Source organism: Zootoca vivipara, chromosome 2 (genome assembly GCF_963506605.1).
Source record: "Zootoca vivipara chromosome 2, rZooViv1.1, whole genome shotgun sequence".
Lineage (NCBI taxonomy): Eukaryota > Metazoa > Chordata > Lepidosauria > Squamata > Lacertidae > Zootoca > Zootoca vivipara.
The window spans coordinates 83,827,921-83,849,996 of record NC_083277.1 but is presented as its reverse complement, the minus strand read 5'-3'; the positions used below and the strand labels follow the sequence as shown (position 1 = coordinate 83,849,996).

Below are 22,076 nucleotides of genomic sequence, written 5' to 3'. Positions count from 1 at the left end.
ATGTGGACCATGGCTACTCCTCTAGCACCTCACCACCACCCCGTGTTGGTAACCAACAGCGACTTGAGCATTGGGAGGCCAGTGCGGTGCAGACCCACCTTGCAGGGCCCTGCCTGCTGCCACTGGCAAGAGATTTGTTCCCTATCCAAAGGTCTTCAACTGCAGCACAACTTGGGACACATATGTGAATCCTCACAGTAGTCATGAGGCAGATCTTTCTAGACACACATTGTATGTTGAGATGGGATGGATGTCATCCTGTAACAAATCTGGGATGTACTGCCTATGGAGGGTTTAAAGGGTGGCCTGGGGTTAATTCTCATATCCCAATGGCTCTTTTAAAGTGCTAAAGGAAAAGGAAAAGAAAAATGTACCCACAGCCTTTCCAGAATTATATTGAACTGCTGCTCATCTTGAGACTGGGAACACAAGAGCTGATTTATGCTTCCATCAGCCCGGATATGTGGAAGCGAGTTCTTCAGATTATCAGACTGATCACTTCAGAAATAAATTGAGAACATGTTCTGTCCTGACAAAGACGGTATGCTGTCACCCATTTCTACACAGTACTTAGAGCCTTCTTCACACATTATGATGAATGTGTGGAGGAAGAGGAAGAGGAAGAGGAAGAGGAGGAGGAAGAAGAAAGAAGAAGAAGAAGAAGAAGAAGAAGAAGAAGAAGAAGAAGAAGAAGAAGAAGAAGAAGAAGAAGGAGGAGGAGGAGGAGGAGGAGGAGGAGGAGGAGGAGGAGGAGGAGGAGGAGTTTGGATTTGATATCCCGCTTTATCACTACCCGAAGGAGTCTCAAAGTGGCTCACAACCTCCTTTCCCTTCCTCCGCCACAACAAATACTCTGTGAGGTGCGTGAGGCTGAGAGACTTCAGAGAAGTGTGACTAGCCCAAGGTCACCCAGCAGCTGCATGTGGAGGAGTGGGGATGCGAACCTGGTTCACCAGATTACGGAAGAGAGTGGTGCCCACTTCCCTTGCTCTTCCTATCATGCCCCTTTGACATAACTTGTGAAAGAGTCTATATAGGTACAGACTGCATGTGCAGTAGGAGACCTTGCCTTTCCTTTTGACCCCGATGTCATAGAGAGAGTCCATGGAGGAATCAAGACACATATTTAAAAAAACACGTCGTGAACATGCTTTTTTAAAAAAGAGTTTTGAAAAATATATCGAATTTGCCATAGCTCACCATCACCATCTAGTATCACATTTGCATAATGCACTTTACAACACACTTAAAATGTTTCATTTGCACCTGTATAGCCGAGTCCCTTATGGAGGAAAGTTTTATTGTGTATGTCAGGTGTAACCAACATGGTGCCTCCAGATGGACTACAACTCCCAAGACTCCCAACATCTGAAGAGCACCATGTTAGTTACCCCATGATAGTGGGGTTTTCCTTGAAATTATGCTGAACATGAATAGGGAGACAAAGGAAGACAAAGAGAGGTCAGCAGCCACAATCCCGCTTATTGTAATGTATGAAGAAGACTTGGGTGACAGACTAATGCGGTAGAATTCTGGACTGTACTACTTCACTGTACCCACCTGGGGAAAGGTGTGTGTTACATTTACATTGTTTTCCAAACTGAAAGGCTCCCTGCCTATAATACCCCAGTTTCTCAAGGATAGAGCTTTGCTAAATTTTTCTTCCTGATGTGCTACTTTTCTATGGACAAGGAGCTATGATCATTCTAAAATATATCCATCCCAGGCTGTAATCTGGAACGATACGCTACAGAAGCCTACCCTCACATTGATATTTATTGCAAATGTAACAGAAATAAAAGAGAAAGTAACATCATCCCACATTAACAATCAGAATTCCGATTTAAATATATGTATAATTAACATGTTTGATGATTATAAGACATATGAGTTCAAATGTAGAAAATGTCGTAAGTTGTTACCAGCCCAAGTTTAGTTTGTTTGTACTAACATAGGTCGTATACATCTCAGGATCATGTTACTTGAGAGACCACCTTATTCCTAATATATTCAGTAAGTCACTGCAGTCTGTGGGAGAGCTTCTCCTGCAACTTCTATAGCTCTCAGAAGCCTGTTCCATAGTAATGTTTTTTGTTTTTGCTTGAAATATATTTGCTAGGGTTTTTGGCGATTTTCCTTGCTTTGATTGTGCATTGCCTTCAGACGATTGTGTTGAAGGCGAGTAACAAATTTATGATGATGATGATTTAGCAAGAGCACATTGGTCAACATGTCACTGCTGAGACATTCCTCTCTGTATATGTAGACCGTGTGTGTGTGTGTGTGTGTGTGTGTGTGTGTGTGTGTGTTATAACAAACATGACAATAAACATTAAGAAAAATAATAATTTAAAATCATGTATCATTTTACATACTGTTTATAGAATCAATACACTAGTGTAATGTGGGATTTCTACAATCCCTTGACTTCCCTCTACCCTCCCCATGGTTCCATTATTTCATTGTTAGATTTCGTTGTTATTTCATGCATGTCCAAGTTATGTTTCTATCCATTTGTCTCTGGTTTTATCTAGTATTATAATATTTGCAAATGTTTTTTGTATCAACTTGCATACAATGCTTTGACATATATGCAATAAAAAATTCCCATTCATTTTTAAATTTGTTATTGTCCTGATTTCTGAGTCTGCCTGTTAATTTGGCCATCTCTGCATATTCCATTATCTTAATTTTCCAGTCTTTTTTGTGGGAATTCCAATCTTTTTTGTGTGTGTGGCAATGTAAAGTTATTTTTTAAAAAATTGGGAAATGATGCATAATGAATTGAAGAAAATGTTTAAAATAACTTCCGTCAAAAAACCAGAAGCCTTCTTATTAGGAAACATAGGAAGGGAAATACCAACAAAATATAAAAATCTCTTTATGTATGTGACCACGGCTGCATGAATATTGATAACCCAATGTTGGAAAGAAGAATCCCCCCCCCTGTATATTTAGATCTTAATGCCATCCATCCATAAAGGGATGCCAAGTATGTGACCCCTGCAGGGGGTTGTTGTTGTTGTTGTTGTTGTTGTTGTTGTTGTTGTTGTTGTTATTATTAATTTCCTCTGACACACGTTTTAAGGCAATGCAGAAATACACAAAGAAGCTAAAAATAGTTTAAAGCAACACAGAAAATAAGCAGCAGATTAATTTTAAAACAATATTTTTTTAAAATGACTGAGTGACAGCTATACATCCAGCTGGGAAAGCTTGCTGGGAAATAGGTCTCTTCCATTGTTTCCCCTGGGCACCTATCGCATCCCAACAACAATGCCATTCCATGGAACGGGGGAACAGAAAAGTAGCTTTCCAATTCTTTGCATGAACCAGAAGCCATATCTTGTGGTACACACTTAATTGAACCCTCCTTCCAACTTTGACAGCCACTTTTGAAAAAAAAAATAAGAACGAGGTGGATGAGTTCCTAAATAAACTTCCAAAATGCTGCATTATTGGTTTTTAAAAAACAAAACAAAACTCTTGAGAGGATATATGAAGGAATACCATGAAGCAAATGCATATTGAATACTATATAAAATGGCTCTCAGAGATGGATGAAAATATTACACGGGCTGTAAGGGAAAACAGCCTGCCTTTCTCTTGCAGTTTGGCAGTGTTATATGTTTTTCATATAAGTACCTTTGGAGAGAACTGAATTACCATTCTGAGCAATTGCAGTCCATGGCACCTTCCCGACACTTGCCAGACTAAGAGCTGCAATTGCTTGAAAATGACTCTCCATTAGTAGTGAGCTTTGCTCCCTTCCCAGTGCCCCTGCTTCACATTCCAGGCTGTAGTAGCTACTGGGGGACCTCAGCACCTGAGAGTAATTGTGCTCTGAACTGAGTAACTTTTCCCCTGCAGTTGCAAAGCAACTGGGTCAACAAGTTTTACAACAGTACAACTCTTACGTACTCTAAGCGCTGATGACTCCACATCCTTTTAAATTCTAAAATGTCTTTTTTTTATGCCAGGCAAGTTTTACATTTGCATGCGAACATGTACAAAGCACTCTGCTTTGAATTATTCATCTTCACAGTTGGCATGCCTTTCACATTCTCTCATTACAACACAGAATCTTAATAAGCAACAAATAACAACTAAATTAGCTTTCAAACAGCAACACAAACTGAAAGATGAAGCCTAAACCAAATGTATATTCACATAGAATTCAAGAAGGAAGACCAAATGTGTATAAGTTTTGAAAAACTGCACGCTCATTTTCCCGTTTCTACTTCTTGCAGATTTTGATATGCCAATGTAGTGATTCCATAACCTTGATAGCAGATATTGCTAGCTCAAAAATATTTTTTCATGTTTTTCTTCATCTTCAAGATTTGGATTATTAGTATCAAGTGTCTGTTGCCGTGTGCATCTACTCAAAAGAGATAAAAGGGGGAAAGCCATAGCTCAGTGGTAGAACATCTCCTTTGCATGCAGAAGCTCCCAGAGCTGGTTTCTGCCATCTCCAGGAAGGACTGGGAATGTCCCTGTCTGAAACCCTGGAGATTTCCTGTTAGTCAGTGTATATGGACCAATGTTTTTACTCAGTATAAAGCAGCTATCCTATGTTCCTAAAAGTAAGCCCTATTGAGTTCAATTGTGCTTACACCTAGGAACCAGGGCACAGGACTATTAAGTGTAATTGTTTAATTGTACATTGAAATGGACAAAGATATATTTATATGCTCTGTATGTGTATTGCTAAAGTGGCATGGAAAATTCCATTGAGCTAAACTAAAGAGCTCTCTGAGCACCCAGTGAATTGATAATTAACTTAGGATGCATCTCTGCTAGCTCTCATGTGGTGTTTAACCTTAGATCACATGAGTAAGGTATGCAGTTGCAAGTGAGCTTTTGTTCTCAAGCCACCGAAGACAAAGGCGGCCAAATGTGTCTCTCCTGAAAAAAGCTCAAGGCTGTAATTAAGGCTATGGAGAGAGACAGGCCTTTGATTTCAGGTCTGTTTGTAGTTATTACATATTTGTAAGAAGCTGAACCTGTGCTTGGATAAGCACATGATTTTATGCAACTAATAGGATATCTCATTCTTTGTTTCTGTTTTGGAACAAGTTCTGTTGTTAAAGCTTTGAAACCGTATTTTGGGTCTGGACAGTTTTTATGCTGAGGAGTCAGTTTTTATTCAACCTATTGCTTCAAGCTGTACAGTATTAATATCTGTAATAAGGACCACATGTTGGGTATTATATTGTTGCAGAGCTCACGCAGACTGTTCAGAAGCAATCAGTTGCAAGCAGGCAGGATGAAGCAGGAACAAAACGCTGCTGACTAGTAACTTGATTTACTATAGAGATTTATTATTTATAGCAGGTGCAAGTTACTATATACAGGAACAGACATGGATCTTAAACTCTCTCGAACTAACAACCACTACTCCAACAACATCCACAGGAGAATGATGAGTCATCATGCCTTTATAGGTGACTTCAGCCAATAGCATAACTGCTTCCAGGATCCATATCTCTAGGCAGAATAACTCCCTTTGCTCAGTCTTCCTGGCCTCCGGCCAACTTGTTAATTGCTTCTGTGGGAAGCTGCAATATCAAAGAGTAAAATCCCAACACCGCAGTCTCAGTTTCACTTTAGATTTGGATTTTTTTTTTTACAGCAAATATAAATATTCACTTATTTAAACAACTCATTGGAAGAAGTTAATTTCCCTATTCTGCTTTTAAGACCCTTGCTCTAAATCCAGAGGTGGACATTCACACACATTGCATCAACATTCCTTGACCAAGTTTGCTCATTAGCTTCCTTGGTCATTGTGGTTACAACATCAAAAGGTATGTCCGTTATGGGCAAATAGATTCACAACTCTTACACAAAGCCCAGAAGCACGGCCTATGAGGGTGGACCATGTTCCTGTATATCTAAACTCTAAAGTTGAAGACTGAAGTGGCAGCTAAGAAATGGCCAAAGTACAATGGCACCCACTCTGCCCTTTAACTAATGTGCAGTCAATAAAGCTTCCACGAGTCAGCTTCAGTCACCACCCATGCACACCCACCTGGGAGATCTTGGTACAAGACAGTTTTCCTTCAGATCATCTTAATTCTCTGACACTAAAAACCAGCTGTGCCCAAACAAGAGAATAGCTCAGCTTAAGATGGGTGTGGTGGGAAGATATGGAGGCAGCAGTCTCAGCATCCAGATGGTGGACATGCCTGCAATGACATTGTTTCACAATAATTATTTGGGACTGTATCAAGGTGCTGACTGCAAATAGTGCTCATGTCATTAGATTTTAACCCTGGAATTTAGGGTTCTGCCCATTTAAGGAGTCGGCCTATTCATCCATCTAGCACCACATTTTAGTCCTAGGCCAATGACCTTCTCTCTTTTTTGTCCTATTCCTTCATCCCTAGGATGCCTCAGGAGATAAGCAAGAGCTGCTCTTTGCCTGTGAATAAGGCCCTGCTTTTTTCCAGTAGGGCCCTAGGGAGCCTGGGATGTGAGGCCTCTCTGTGAACAAAATGGTCCCAGGAGATTCATTATCTCCCAAGCACTCAACCGTCTCTTTCCTTCCATTCACTAGCTGACGTGTGCAGCAACGTAAGCCGAGAGCAGGGACATCAGTCTATCTTATTATACAATAAGACTTGGTAATTGTGTCTCTCGGCTTCCTTGAATTAGGATGAGTTATCTCTTCTCAACTCTTACCTCTTATTTGGTTGAAATTAAACAGCCTTATTTATAACAGCCGCCTCACAGGCACAGAGAATGTCAAAAGGATTCCACTGTCTCCATGCCTAGGCAGAAACCCCAGGAATTATTTCTAAGGCGCTGATGTTCTGTCTTGCTATGGGGCTGAAGCCAGGAAAGTGCAGAGATGCCTCAGGGGACAGTGTCTAGGGTGATTAAGGCAAGGAAGTTAGCAATATCTCCTGTGATGTTGTAGGATATGTGCCATTTTACGGGATCATCCATAAGCTATGCCTATATTGAAGAGTTGGAGGAAACAGCAAACCTATGACAAATGAAGGATTTGTCAAATGAAGGAGTCAAAGAGGCATAAAGGGGGTGTTAAATACAAGGCTTTAGTAAGTGTGACATATTTTATGGATGGTCCATTTTATATGAAGCAGAAGCAGTCAGAGTCAAGATGTGACAAGAATTAGACATAGGAGCAATCTATGGCGCCTCCAGCCGCCCTTTTAAGTGTGCATTTGTGATTATTTGTGCTCATGACGGTATCAGTTATACACAATCCTGCTTTCAACACTGTTTGTACCTGCAAAAGTTTCTGGGTGGACATACTGCTTCATTTCCAACCAATGTGTGTTTCTGTAACTTCCTACTGAAATTCGGTACCTTTTAATACTACCAATGTTTCAGTTTAATTTTGCCTCACTCTCGCTGTGCAAGAGTGCATATTTATTCATTTATTATTGCATTTATATACATTATGCACATTCCTCCAAGGAGATCAAGGTGGCATACATGGCTCTCATCCCTCTCCATTTGATCCTCAGAACAATCCAGTGAGGTCGGTTAGGCTGAGAGATTGTGAGTAGCCGAAGGTCACCCAGCAAGCTTCATGGTTTAGTGAGGATTTGAACCCTGGTCTTCCAGGTCCAACACCCTAACCGCTACACCACACTGGCTCTAATTTCAGAATTGGAAATGCAGAACAGCTAATAAAGTGGACTGGTGATGTATGTATGGCCCAATATAAGTCTACCACTAGTGCATTATTACTGTGTCAATGACATGTTGCAGAATACACCCACAAAAAAGAAACAAAGAAACCCAGTCAATGACATCACTACGAAGTACCTTTATTCTCCCATGCAAAAATGTGAGTTTTCAGAATGGGTACGACAGATTGAACCACCACACTATGCCTCATTGTTAGAAAGCAACTTACTATTTTTTTAAAGCTGCTTTTTGACTTAAACTTATGCCAGAACGCCAAGAATTTCTTGGATAACCCCAAGAAAAGGGAACAGCTCTTTTTCAAAAACAAGCTCTACCCTTGTTCTTTACAACCTCTGGAAGCCCTCTCTCTCTCTCTCTCTCTCTCTCTCTCTCTCTCTCTCTCTCTCTCTCTCTCTCTCTCTCTCTCTCTCTCTCATGTGTGTGTGTGTAAAAACTGTGGTGAAGTTAGGCAATCTTGGACTTCACAGTCTTATATGAGGGCCCTTCTTTAGATGGCAATGTGTATTACTTCATGTACTTCAAAATGTGTAAGTCGATCTTGCCGAATTTGGGGGCTTTCCTTCCCAATCTGCTGGGTGAGGCCCTGAACTTCTGTCCTTATGGCACCACTGACTGTGCAGGCCAAACAGCATGTGATTCTGAGGGTTGCCTCAGCCAACCTCTGTGGAAATGCCCTCTCTTCAGTACCAGAGTTTGAAGGACTCCTCCTCACCAATGCACTCCATAGAATATATTTTTATGGCAGGAATTAATGGTTCTCTGGGCTCTTGTAGAAAAATATAGCGTAGTCAGAGATAGATATCTAAGCTGGCAAGAGATTTATAACAAACAACATTTATCTGGCAGAGTGCTTTTCAGCCACTCCAATGATGCAGAGAGGACACAACATTTTTGCCTTTTGTGGGTTGCAAAGGCTCCTTGTGAGTTTATCTTTAGATGAATTTAGTCAAGCCTCTCCAGAGAGACGGTCATGCCAGGCGATGTGCTTGCTAACCCACCTGGTGTTTGGCTGCTGATTTTCTAATCATCCAATTTGCCAGCTTGGTAATGTGTTTATTGCTGATTAGTTCTGACTCAGATGTCTGCTGTTCTCTTTGGGGGAAGAGTCTATGTTCTTGAGAATTATCCTGCTGGCTTTACATCATGATGCAAACAACTTTACAAAAAGGTCTGTGAGGGAGCTCTGCACTACACCTCTGGATCAGAGATACTGTAGGGCCAAGTCATATTGGTGTGTTCTGAATATGAGATGAATGCATACTCATAGCATTCAGCTGTTTGAAGCGACTGTGATCAACTCGACTCACAATTATCAATTGTAGCCTAAGCACATCTGGAGGACCACAGGCTCCCCAGCTCAGCCCAGGAAGACTGTACTATCTCATTCTGTTCTATGCATAGACCAGACCAGAGGTGTTGATGTTCAAGCCAGCCTGCAAGACACATGCTCTCTAATCCCAGGTGCAGGAGGGGCTCAAGAATATCCAGGAATCTGTTCTCACAGTAGGTACATTGGCATGCAGGTCTGGGGACTGAGCCATCATTTACAATGATCTAGATTGAGAGATGGTGATATCAGAGAGACCCAGAGTTTGGGCAATCCATGAGGCATTGGCAATCCAGTGCGGCAATCCAGTCTCTACAGGGGGCAGACTAGGAGTGGGGAGATTCAAGGTTCAAGTCCTCATGATACTCAGCCACAAACCTTTTGAGGGAGCTGCTGTTTTTTCAGTACAATCCAGCTCACAAGGCTTCTTTGAGAATAATAATTGATCAAGCATGCAACTTTGAGCTTCTTGGAAGGGTAGCTGTGGTAGCCATAGCAGTCCTTGCCAGGTATTTGCTTTGAAACCTTGTTTCTAAATTAATCTGAGGGGAACTGAGGAAGAGAAGTTCCATCAAAAGCAAACCCTTCCTCAAGTTAATTTAGAACCAAGGTGCATAGCTGCCAAGTTTTCCCTTTTCTCGTGAGGAAGCCTATTCAGCATAAGGGAAAATCCCTTTAAAAAAGGGATAACTTGGCAGCTATGCACCTTGGTACTAAATTAACTTGAGGAAGGCAGAGAGAAGCTCCATCATAAGCAAGCTTTGGAGAGAGACAGAGACCAAGGGTGTGTTCACATTGCCGCCTTACAGTGCAGCACAATTGTTTTCCCCCTGGGGTGCTTTACGGCTCTTCCCCTCCCCACCAGCTGTTCACATCAGTACAGCTTAATTAGTATGAGGTTCATTTTTGTTTGTTTACACACCGGAGATGAATTAGTAACAGCTTAAGGAATCCAATCAGCGTGAAGCTGGTTTGATAAATGAGGCATCAACCAGCAGTACAGGATACATATGCATTTTGGATCATGCTGTGCGGACATGGATTAAAAACCCAGCAGTGGAGATGCAGTAAGTGCACAGCAAACAGGAGTTGAATGCGGTCCAAGAGTAGAACAGGACTGTGTCCTTGGCTTCCTCCCATTTTGTTATTTTCCCACTCTCTTCCCCTTCCTCATTCAAGCACCCTTTCACCTGCCCTTATACTTCATTACCAATATGGCTCTGCCTCATTGTGTGCTTTCCCATCCTTAGTGCCTCTTTGCTTATTGAGGTCTTTATGCCAGCATGTGTCACCATGGCACTGGAACTAAGAGGCCTGTGAAAAGCTCTTCCAAAGAAATCATAGAAGGGAATGGATGAAGAGAATGCTGTGCCTTATTAGCAAATGAAGAAGAGAATATTGAGCAGCCCCCAAAAGAGATGAGACATTCATCTCTCGGTAAAATTGGTTTAGGATGAAAAGCAAATAAAGAAACACTTGGACATTTTTATATCAGGAAGCCAAGCCACTCATACCTTTCAGAAGCATTCAAGAGAGAAGATAAGCTTCTTCCTGAGAACGATTGCTATTCTAGATGGTTATTCATTCATTCAATCATTCTTCATTTATAGAAACCGGAGATATTTGGGATGGAGGGGCGTGGCGGGGAAAAGAAAAATAAAGCTCTTATATTAGTTAAGAGGCTGGAAAGCAGATGCCTCAGGGGTGAAGGACAAATACTCATTTGGAGGGGATGAGACTATCAAAATAAGTGGAGTAGCAAAAGTAAGAGCCAATGCATGTAAAAATCTTTGAAGGACCTGGCTGAGGTTGGTTGCTTAGGTCTGCCTTGTTCCCCAAACAGAGGTGGTCCCTATAATGAATTCATTCCCTAATTATAAAACAGAAGATGACCCTCTCCCTGTGTACCATGGGAAGGGCTCTTCTCCAAACCTTGCTTCAAGTATCAGAAGCTTGAGAATCCCTTCGGATCAAGTGTTGGATACAAACAATGGAGGACTAGGTTCAATTTGTGCCAGGCCATGAAGGTGTCAACCTTTTCCAAGCTTGATGTACCCTCAGAGGCTTGTTGTGATTGGGGCAGGAGGGGCACCTAGGATCCCCCTCATTATATAATCCCATTCACTATAAGAGAGGGGGGGGAAGCACAGCAGGTGTTGAAGGCTGGTCTATAGGTGTTTTGGCTGTTTAAGCAAATGAGAGATTCCCACTCACAACTCTGAAATGGGAAGGAGCCAACATTTGTCCATGTAGCTCAGTACTGTCTATCTACACCTACTTTCCCCAGCCTGGTGTCCTCTAGACGTTTTGGACTGCAACTCCCATAATCTCTGTCCACTGGCCATGCTGTCTGGAACTGATGGGACTTTGAGTCTCACAACATTGGAGGATCTGCAGAAGAAGTTTTCCCCCCATCACCTGCTGCTGAAGTGCTTTCACTTGAAGATGCCCAGATTTGAACGTGAGTCCTTCTGAAATGCAAGTCATTTATTTAAAAGGGAGCAGGGAACTCAGCAAGATTTATTTTTCTTTAAATGGGTTTTCTTGAGCTTTAGGTACTTGTTTTGTTTTGTTTTGCAAATAAAACGAAGATTTTGTTCATTTTTAATAGTGCAGGATAGTGTGCTTAACCCTAACCTAAAGTTTTCAGAAATGCTGAAAAGGAAAATCACCCTCCCCCACTCACCCAATAACTCACAGTCCCATTCAAATTGTCAAAGAACTCAAACATGCAGAAAAACCGGGCAAAGCTTTTTGTGTCATGGATTCATAGAATTGTAGAGTTGGAAGGGATTCCCAGGGTCAACCCGTTGCACGTCGTTGGTTCAGTTCCGTACCTCTGCAGAAAGAAGTAATGCTTGTGATTCCTTCCTCGGTTTAAATCAGAGAGGACCACGGAAAATAGTGGCCTCTATGGTCTCACGGAAGAACTTTCAGGGAGACCTCTGGAGTCCTCCCGTCCGCCAGACTCACATTTCTAACCGTCCACGTTTGATCTCCTCGCTCTCTTTTCGCCTCTGCTTTCCCGCTCTGCGGGAGGGGTTGCAGCCGAGCCGGCGTGTGAGACAGAGGATGGTATTCTTCATTTCTGCCAAACACTTGCACGCATCGCGTGGATCCTTTCTGCTGTGCACTTGCCTGCCGCTCCCTTCGTCCCGGACTGGGCATCTTCAAGCCTCCCCCGCGCACTTGTGGACTGCATCCCTGGGAGCCAATCAGAGCCGCCTCTTCCTCCCCTCATCGGCAAGTTCAGCTTGCCTGCTGTGCCTCTCCTTGGGTGCAGAGCCCAGCGTCGGTCAGGGTAAGTCCCGGGAAGGATGCTGAGCCAAAGGAGGCGGGTGGAAAAGAAGGAGTTGGTACAGGAAGGAGCTCTGGACCCCCCAGCGTAGTGGAAAGGGCAGGCAGAGAGAAGGAGAGAGAGTTGCCAGCACGCTGTGGTGCAGGTGAGGGTGAAGGGGGTCTCTGTTCTGGCACAGGAGAAGGATTGCAGGAATAATGGGATCAACTCAGAGAGAACCCACCAGCGCAAAAGATGCTCTTTTGCCAACCCCACTTCTAATAATTGCCGCATCACCTTGCTACTGCCCCTGAGCCTGAAAGGTTGGAGAAACCTTAGGAAGCTTCTTAATTGTTTTTTCCTTCCACCCAAAGACCTGCCTGCTTAAGCTTTGAAGTTTAACGGGGGATGTATCCTTTCCCTACATTTGGCAGCCAACCCTATTTCTGCCAGGACTTTGCAAGTCACACACCCCTCTCTCCTGTGGCTAAGAAGAAATTGATCACCCTTGGGACATCAGTAGTTGCTCCAGTCCCTGCTGCATCATCTCTCTCTCTCTCTCCTTTCAGAGAAATTAGTAAGGCTTCCCACCCACGTTGCTTAGGAAGGAAGGCTGCCCAGGTAGGGTTGTTGTGGGTCCTCCCTTTCACTCCAGGAATGGAGGCTGAGCTTTTGCCTTCTGAGGCCTGGTCCAGCGGGACAGCAGAACCCACCACACCCTGGTTGATGGAGCTTAGCAGTATTGGGCCCAGCACAGATGGTGCCCTTCCAGTTGGGATGCAGCTGTGGATCTTCAACAGCAGTGGAGAGGAGGACACCTCACCCCCATTTCTGACGGACGCCTGGCTTGTACCTGTCTTCTACGCCCTCATCATGCTGCTTGGTCTGGTGGGGAACTCACTGGTCATCTATGTCATCAGCAAGCACCGCCAGATGCGCACAGCCACCAACTTCTACATTGGTGAGTGAACCCGGCCTGCTTGCTTTCCTGTGCTCTAGGCTTGCCCCATGACCACCTTGACTGCTGACAGGTGTCAGGGTGGGGGTGGGGGGAGAAGGAGTGTAAAACTTCTTCCAGCTCTCCTCTCTGATCTCCATCAACCTGCCACATGTCACAGTGCCAGGACATGACTTTAGGATCCTGTTATGCCAGAGAGTGCCCATCAGTCCTAAACAGGATTGCTAATGGAATATTTCATATGCACAGCCCTTCCCCATTGTTACTGCCAGTTCTTCCATAACATAAACAGGACAGGAAAGGCTGTTGAAAACTAACCTCAGAGTGAATTTGCCAGACATGCCTTCTCCACCCAGTGTGGTAAAGTATTATCTATTATTGGTCAGCCTCCCACCACTAATGAATTGTCTTGATTGCATTTTATTAATTTCGCAGACAGATGGTTAAAATACCCACCCATCATTTTCATTTTAAACTGATTCTCATCCAGCTGGATATCTCAGTTGGTTAGAACATGGTGCTGACAATGCCAAGGTTGCAGGTTCAATTTCAATCCCCATATGGGGCAACTGCATATTCCTGCATTGCAGGGGGTTGGACTGGATGATCCTCAGGGTCCCTTCCAACCTTATACGTAATTCTAAGCTTCTAAGAGTACATTTATGGTCAATAGTGACCTGTAGCCTCCTGCTTGCACAGTTCCTAGGATCTAACTTGCTCTGAGGTCTTCCAGTGACGAGAGAATCTTACTCTTCTCTATGCTCTTCAGGTCTCTTCCGTACACTTGCTCTAACTTTAAAATAATTACGGGTATAATTTATCTTCAAGATGTACATTGATTTACCAATAGAAAATACTGCAAACTGGTATATTACTTACCGGTAATCTCTTTCTTCCATTATTTATCATACAAATTTGGCACCCTGATATAACAACTCTCACAATTTCATAGCTCTCCATGTACTATCAACATATTTAGATTGCGTGCCACAGCTATAGTGTCTACTTAGACGTTAGTCCCACTGAGTCCAGCATTGAATATAGTGGGACTCTGTTCTGAGAAAACATGCAAAGGAACCCTCGGGAGCTCACTTTAAGCTCCTGAATGTTTCTTTTGAAACGTGTCCTTACCTTCCTCCACATACAATTCCAGGTTTGGAGCAGGCAGGCATAGTCTGAGGGAAATAGCCTCATGAGCCAAAGTAACAGGGTTAATTAGGCTTGAGGGCTGGAGGTTCACCATCCTTGAGCTAGCTTGTTCTTTTAAAAAGCAAGCATTTTACCCATTAAACAGATACCAGGGGAGGGGGCAAAACACACAGGTATCTCAGTGCTAGATACAAATTCAGTACACAACAGCAACAGGTACACAGTACAACAGGCACATTATGCTTTTGGGAGCAAGAGGATTCCCTACCTTTTGTGCTCAGTTTCTATTTTAAAACTGCCTGAGAAACATCTACAACTCACTGGTTGGAGCTTTAATTTAAGTAGTTTGTTTATACATTTATATCCTACCCTTCCTCCCTAAGGCAGCAAATGAGAAGTGATAAAACATCTTCCAAATATTTTGAAAAGCTAAACAGAGATGCAAATTTGCTGCCTGATACTACAGCTGTTCGGCCAAGACAGTATAAAGGGAAGCTCCCCATGGTTTCACATTTTCAATTTCCTTGAGCTAGCCAAGGGATTCAGCCAATATAATGTGTGAAGCTGGTCAGCGTCTGCATCCAAAGCAAAGCTTGGTGAGTCTAGATGAGAAATTTCCACTCGCAGTCCTTGGCACAGAAAATGTTTCTTTTGTCTGATTACCACGATCCACCACCCTGCCCTCTGCTTTTCCTTAGTGTGTGAAGACTCCCAGTATTTTGCATTGTCTAGTTTAGTTTGTTTTCCATCTCACAATCATTGTTAGGCTTTCCATTATTAGTGTGAAGGCTTGTATCGCATCAAAAATGGTTTTTTGACTGGTCTAGGCAGAAGTTGTATACTATTCCTCTTCTGAGCTATTTTCCAGTCCCATTTTCCGTCATTACTGGGGTCTGTTATTGGTGATCCTCCTCCTCCTTCTTACCTAGATTTACCCTATTATACCCTGGACCCATTCTCCATTTTCATGAATGCAACTATTTTCTAACATTCTTTTACCAAAAGCTGCATCCAACTGGTTGTAATCTGCTCTCGGGGAACTTTCACACTATCACTTTTTCAGGTGGGATTCAGACACATACAGTACTAGCAATTTCAGGTTGCACGGTTCTAGCTGATTGAGTGGTCTTTTGCGACAAATCCACTTCCCCCAAAGACTGGACTTTTTTGCAATAAGGAAAGTGATGGGAAAGTGATGGGATAACACTTGCTTTGATGCAAGGTCATCTAACTGCCCAGGAACCAGCATTTTCTAATCCCTCTGCAAACAAATCAGAGTGAATGCTCAATAAACAGGTCACCTGGAAGTCCTCAGCCCTATTTTTTGTGCATTAAATATCCCAGTATCTTTTTTAATTAGATAATTTTATTTAAAACATTTATTTTAAAATTACAGTCCAGCTCTGTCCACTGCCAAAATATCACAGAATGAGCACTCCAATCCTCGATCCCACATCACTGTCATGTTGGCTCACCAAATATCTTCAAATATCCTGGTATGTATAGGGATACATGGTGCAATTGCTCAATTTTAAAGGGCTATTGATAGGAAATAAAACACCAGCACCACCTGCACTTGCAGTTCTGGAAGCAGATTTATACAGGAACTGTGCAAAGATACCAGAGGAGTAACTAGCAACAAGAGCCCTGGTCTCAATGCTCCTTTATTCTGCACCATCAGAAATGCCACTATTCCAAAATTCTGGATGCAGTGAGCAACATGAAGCAGAATATTGTTTATTTATTTCATTTTAAGTGCCACAATTCTTCCTAAAAGAGCAGTAAACCACAAAGCAAAGGAATTGTGAATAACATAAGTAAAAACATTTCAAAACAACCACATGTCTCCACAGCAAATGATAGAAACTTTCATAGAGCTGGAAGGGACCCAAAGGTCATCCAGTCCAACCCCCTGCAATGCGGGAATCTCAACTAAAGCATCCATGGCAGAAGGCCACCCAACCTCTGCTTAAAAACCTCCAAGGAAGGAGAGTCCACCACTTCTCATGGGAGTCTGTTCCACTGCCAAATAACTCTTACGGCCAGAAAGTTTTTTCGAATGTTTAGTCGGAATCTCCTTTCTTGTAACTTGAAGCCATTGCCTCAAGTCCTACCTTCAAGAGCAGTAGAAAACAAGCTTGCTCCATCTTCCATACCATTTTAAGGTTTCCAGGAGCAGTATCTTTCAGCCATAACATGCCTCAGTAAACAGAAATCTTTTATAAATTTTTCCTGTATGTGATGGTGATGGTGACGATAATAAACTTTTTATTATTTATATGTCACCCATTTGACTGGATTGTCATTAATAAGAGAGGCAGTAAGGGAAGACAGGAGTGCCTGGAGTGCTCTGGTCCATGGGGTCATGAAGAGTCAGACACGACTGAACAACAACAACAACAACAACAACAACAACAACAACAACAACAACAACAACAACAAAGATAGAGGGAGGCAGTAAGAGGGACTTCCCACTACAACCAATACTGATTCAAGTACACACACGTGTGATCTTTATTGCGCCTATTATCCCCATGCTGATGTTGACTCTGTATCTTTTGCAGCAAACCTGGCTACCACTGACATCATTTTCTTAGTGTGCTGCGTTCCCTTCACCGCCACACTCTATCCCCTCCCCAGCTGGGTGTTTGGGGACTTCATGTGCAAATTCGTCAACTATTTGCAGCAGGTGAGCTTGAATGGTGGAAGAATCTATGTGTGATATTTTTGTGGATTTATGGTATTACGTGTGTTGAAGTGAGGGCAGGTGTCTGTGCACTGTATATCATACACATGTGCTTGGGAACAGCGCCTTTCCCATGAAGGGGGTGGATGTGTGTGCTGAAGTCTACAGGAACAGCTCATATGGTCTCCCTTTGCCCATTGTTTCTCTTCTCACCAGGTGACCGTGCAGGCTACGTGCATCACTCTAATGGCAATGAGTATGGACCGCTGCTATGCTACACTGTACCCACTGCAATCACTCCGTTATCGGACCCCCCAGGTAGCCATGGCAGTCAGCTTTGCGATCTGGATTGGTGAGTGAGGGCACCTAAGTCTCTGAACACAAATTTATGGGGAAGAAAGGGGCTGGCGCTTGCTTGATATGGAGGAGCCAGGTAAACGTAAATCCTAACCCACCCAGTTTGGTATTCCTGGCATCAGGCTTGTCACTCAGCATCTAAGCAAGTACCAGCTTCTTTATTGACTCTTTGGTGTACGTATTTACTTTGGTCAATAAAGAAGAAGTTGGTACTTGCTTAGATGCTAATACCAACTTCTTTATTTACCAAAAATGGCTAATTTCATGGGCTACAGTCCACTTCATCAGATGCATGACATGCAACCCTTTGTTAGCAGGTATTTTTACATGTGGGTATACTTAACCACCCAGGGGTCCTTTACCTTTTTTCTTTTAACCTTTTATAGAGAAAAATCATACACAGTGAGGTCAGAGAGTAAAGGGGTGCAACAAATACAGATTGCCATAATTTATTTAAAGCACACATGTGTGTAAGATGAGTGCAGTAACCATTCATAAATCAGTATTGATAACAGAAACACAATGACTTTGGGAAGTTAATTAACATCCTGCAGTACATTAAGAAATAAGCAGAATTGGGGGTTCCAGTGTCTTCCCCGGCACTAACGTTCACTTCAGTTGCTGTCAAAATCCTGGTCTCGCCTTTTCTTCACAGGCCCACTCCTATTTACTAAAAAACAGAATCTGCCTTAATCACATGGTATCCGGATAAGGCCTAGTTTGTTTACTGTTGCTCGTTGACGTTATTTTGATCTCTGCAGGTTTTGCTTTGATCTCTGCAGGTTACAAGATGGAGCATCGCTGCTTAGGAACCTGACACCTGTATCTCTGACCCCCTAGGTTCCTTCATTCTCTCATTGCCCATGGCTGTGTACCATCGCACTGAGGTCGGCTACTGGTACGGCTTGCGCACCTACTGTATTGAGGCATTCACAAGCAAGAGCCAGGAGCGCATCTTCATTCTATACACTTTCTTGGCTGTCTATCTGTTGCCCCTCCTCACTATCTGCCTTTGCTACTCTATCATGCTCAAGCGCCTTGGGCGCCCTGTGGTGGAACCCATGGACCATGATTACCAGGTAAGTCGGTGGACAGAAATGGTCGCCCTGTTTCTTGTTGAGCTTTCACAACTCTGTCACCCTATACATGTTACAGGCAAATTTTCAATTTCGCTAATCTAAGGGAGGCCTATGAAATCTATACCAGGCATGTCCAACAGGTAGATCGTGATCTACCGGTAGATCACTGGACGTCTGTGGTAGATCACTAGTAGATCATTGGCTCCTCTCAAACAAGCTGAACAAATGTGGCTCCCCTAAAAAAGCTCAACATTTTATCTCCTCCCTGAAAAAACTCAACAAGTTTGACCCGAATCCCCCCAAAATCGACCTTCCTCCTTCCTAAAAACAGTTCAACAACTTTGACCTGAACCCCCAAAAACGGGGTAGATCACTGCCAGTTTTTAACTCTGTGAGTAGATCGCAGTCTCTTGGGAGTTGGCCACCCCTGATCTATACCAAACTGCTAAAAGACAGGCAAAGTACTAAACACCTAGGGTAGGAGTCAACTAACAAGCCCTGTTAACAGGGCAGGATTTACCATTACGCAAAAGACACATGTGCTTAGGGCATCAAGGGAAGGGGGGCACGGCAGAAATTTTCCATTGCTGGATTTAACCATGGGCCATATGGTGCAGCTGGGGAAAAATGGCCTCCACAATAAATGAAAAAATTACATTTATCTATGCAAGAATAAAAAGAAATAATAATAATAATAATAATAATAATAATAATAATAATAATAATAGAGATTAATGATATGCAACAAAAGAAAATTAATTTTAACAAAATTAAAATCTGGTAATTGGTAAACTGCCACTTGGTCCACCAAGACTCACGTGTTTATGTTTTGAATAAGATATATATGGGGGCACCAAAATCTTTTAAGTGCTTAGGCCCTCTAAAGGTCTTAATCCTGTCAACATAAGTCCTGCACAAGGACTGATATTTATTATATTTTTAATTTTCATTGTATTTTAAATATTTTGTTCGAAGCCGCCCAGAGTGGCTGGGGAAACCCAGCCGAATGGGTGGGGAATGAATGAATGAATGAATGAATGATTATTATAATCACTTGCATAATGGGGTTTTCCTGCCTCCCCTCCAGGCCTCCTGTTTGGTGGGTGGTCGGTAGGGGGGTAGGGAGAACCCTTGGAACAAGGCGTGTGGGGAGGAGAGAGGGGGATCATTCCACCTGCTAAGCTGAAACGCTTTCACTGATGGAACAAGCAGAAGAGCAGGACGTCAGATTCCTCCCCTATTCTCTTATCGTGTAGCAACTTTCCAAAAAGGGCAACTAAAATGATCAAGGGGTTGGAGCAGCTCCCCTATGAGGAAAGGTTACAATATTGGGGACTTTTCAGTTTAAAAAAAATGATAGAATTTTATAAAATTATGCATGGCATGGAGAAAGTGGACCTCCCTCTCTCCTAATGCTGTGTGGGCAGAGTGCTGTTACACGCATGTCCTGCTTCCAGGTTTCCAATAGGCATCTGAGAACAGGATGCTGGGTTTAGATGGGCCTTGGGTGTGATCCACCAGGGCTCTTCCTATTCTCTTACACTGGGTAGACCACTTGTGCCTTTTCTGTTCAGTCCCAGCAGGTGCAACATATATCTGAGCGCTCAGCTGCCATGAGGGCCAAGATTTCCAAGATGGTGGTGGTGATTGTGCTGCTGTTCACCATTTGCTGGGGTCCTATCCAGCTTTACTTGCTCTTCCAGGGCTTCTACCGCCACTTCCAAGCCAACTATGAGACCTACAAGATCAAGACGTGGGCCAATTGCATGTCATATGCCAACTCGTCTCTCAACCCCATTGTCTACGCTTTCATGGGAGACAGCTTCCGCAAATCCTTCAAGAAGGCTTTCCCCTTCCTGTTCCGGCAGCGGGTTGGGGACAACGGAGTGCACTCAGGCTGCCGCAATGCAGAAGTGAAATTCGTCATGGAGGGAACTTAACCCTTTCGCCTGACCTGGCTTCCGTCATGAACGATTCTGCCTGGTCTGCACTGCCAAAGGATGCTGAGAAGGACAAAGACGATAGGGCAAGATGACCGGTAAGCCATCAAGGGTCTTGCAGAGAGAAATTCATGGTTATTTCAATACAATAACCAGAACATTAAGGATTTTAGTTCATCTATACACAGTAATAATGACTTGAGGGAAGGTCTGATTGTGGATTTTAGTTTTAACTTAAATGATGCAGGAATCTGAACTGAAGTGCTATGCCACAAGATTGGCAGAAGCAAGTCTCTCTTTTTCTGTTTGTGGAGTGGATAACATGACTCTACTCTGCCTTCTTCAGCACATGGTTTTGTGTTTGGTGCTCCATCTTGGATTTATCCACTCCCTGGACCCTCAAATGTAAGAATAAAGCTTTTTCAAACTGCATTTTCTCCGAGGCTTAAATGCATTCAAAACCTGTGTTTCCCAAGTTCTACTCATCCAACACTGTAACCACTACACCACACTGCCACAGGGCCAGCAGCATAGGTTACATTGTCCATACCACTGCAGACAGACATTAGATAGTAGCAACCTCCTTTCAAGATGTTTCACCTTTCTCCTACCCTGAAGATGGGATAATCCAGAGGTCAAAAAGCACAAAATGTTCCTTCTTGTCATTCTCATTAGAAGGTGTTGTGTAGGCAGGTTGAAGTGAGCAGTAGCCACAATAATTTCATCTGAAGTTCTGGAAAATCACATTATCAACATCTATTGCTCCTCCTGGTGGGTTCATTCTGCACATTGTTCTGTGTTCTCAAGGGCCACCTACTGGTCGATATTTCAGGTTGCAGTCCTATTGCTTATATGGGAATGCAGTGAGGCTTCCGAGTAAAGATGCCCGGGATTGTGCTGTTAATACCCAATTAATCTGGAATGTACATTTTTTAAAAAGGTCCAATCTAAGCACATTGGTGCCCAAAGAAGAACTGCTTTTATGTAGCCATTGTCAACACTGTGTTAAGATGTAAGTAGTCAACCTTAGGGCTGCCATGCGGGTTTTCCTTTAAAGAAGCTCAACAGTTTTGGGTGGTCTTGGTTTTTTACTTTTTGAAATATGGCAAGCCTAGTCAACCTTCTTACTGTGCTGCAGGTCATATGCATGAGGTCCTAGCAAGAATCCATGTGGGGTTTCGTGAGTGCATATATGTGCATCTGTTTCTGCCCATCAACTTCCTGTTGCCCTTTGTATAATTCAGGAGGAAGGAGGAGGAAGAGGGCAGAACTAGAATTGGTTTGCTACACTGGTCATTGGCTCTAGTTCCACCTACTATTACTCTCTCTGCCTTCTTTCCTGCCAGTTCTAATGTGCACTAGCCATTACTGTTACTTATCACAGTGGGTAAGTCTGAGATCCTATGCATACTTACTTAGAGTAAGACCCATTGGATTCAGTAGGACTGATTTATAAGAAACCATGCATAGAAGTGGGGTTATGTCAATAGCATAGGGATTACATGAACAGGAGATTGGAAACCTGTGCCTGTGGTTGTCCTGGAGCATATTCTCTGTGGCTTGCTTGGCTAATGTGCCTAACATATTTGCAACCCACAGAGAAGGTATTTCAGAACA

The 22,076-nt window shown here is 43.1% G+C and overlaps 1 protein-coding gene across 1 annotated transcript; it reads left to right on the top strand.

Annotated features, from left to right (window-relative positions):
- The first annotated feature begins 12,947 nt into the window (after positions 1-12,947).
- On the top strand, positions 12,948-20,465 carry LOC132591651 (G-protein coupled receptor 54-like). The gene is made up of 5 exons (XM_060271048.1): positions 12,948-13,251; positions 16,962-17,086; positions 17,300-17,435; positions 18,281-18,519; positions 20,100-20,465. The coding sequence occupies exons 1-5, from the start codon at positions 12,948-12,950 to the stop codon at positions 20,457-20,459; spliced, it is 1,164 nt and encodes a 387-aa protein (XP_060127031.1). The 3' UTR covers positions 20,460-20,465.
- Positions 20,466-22,076: the final 1,611 nt, after the last annotated feature.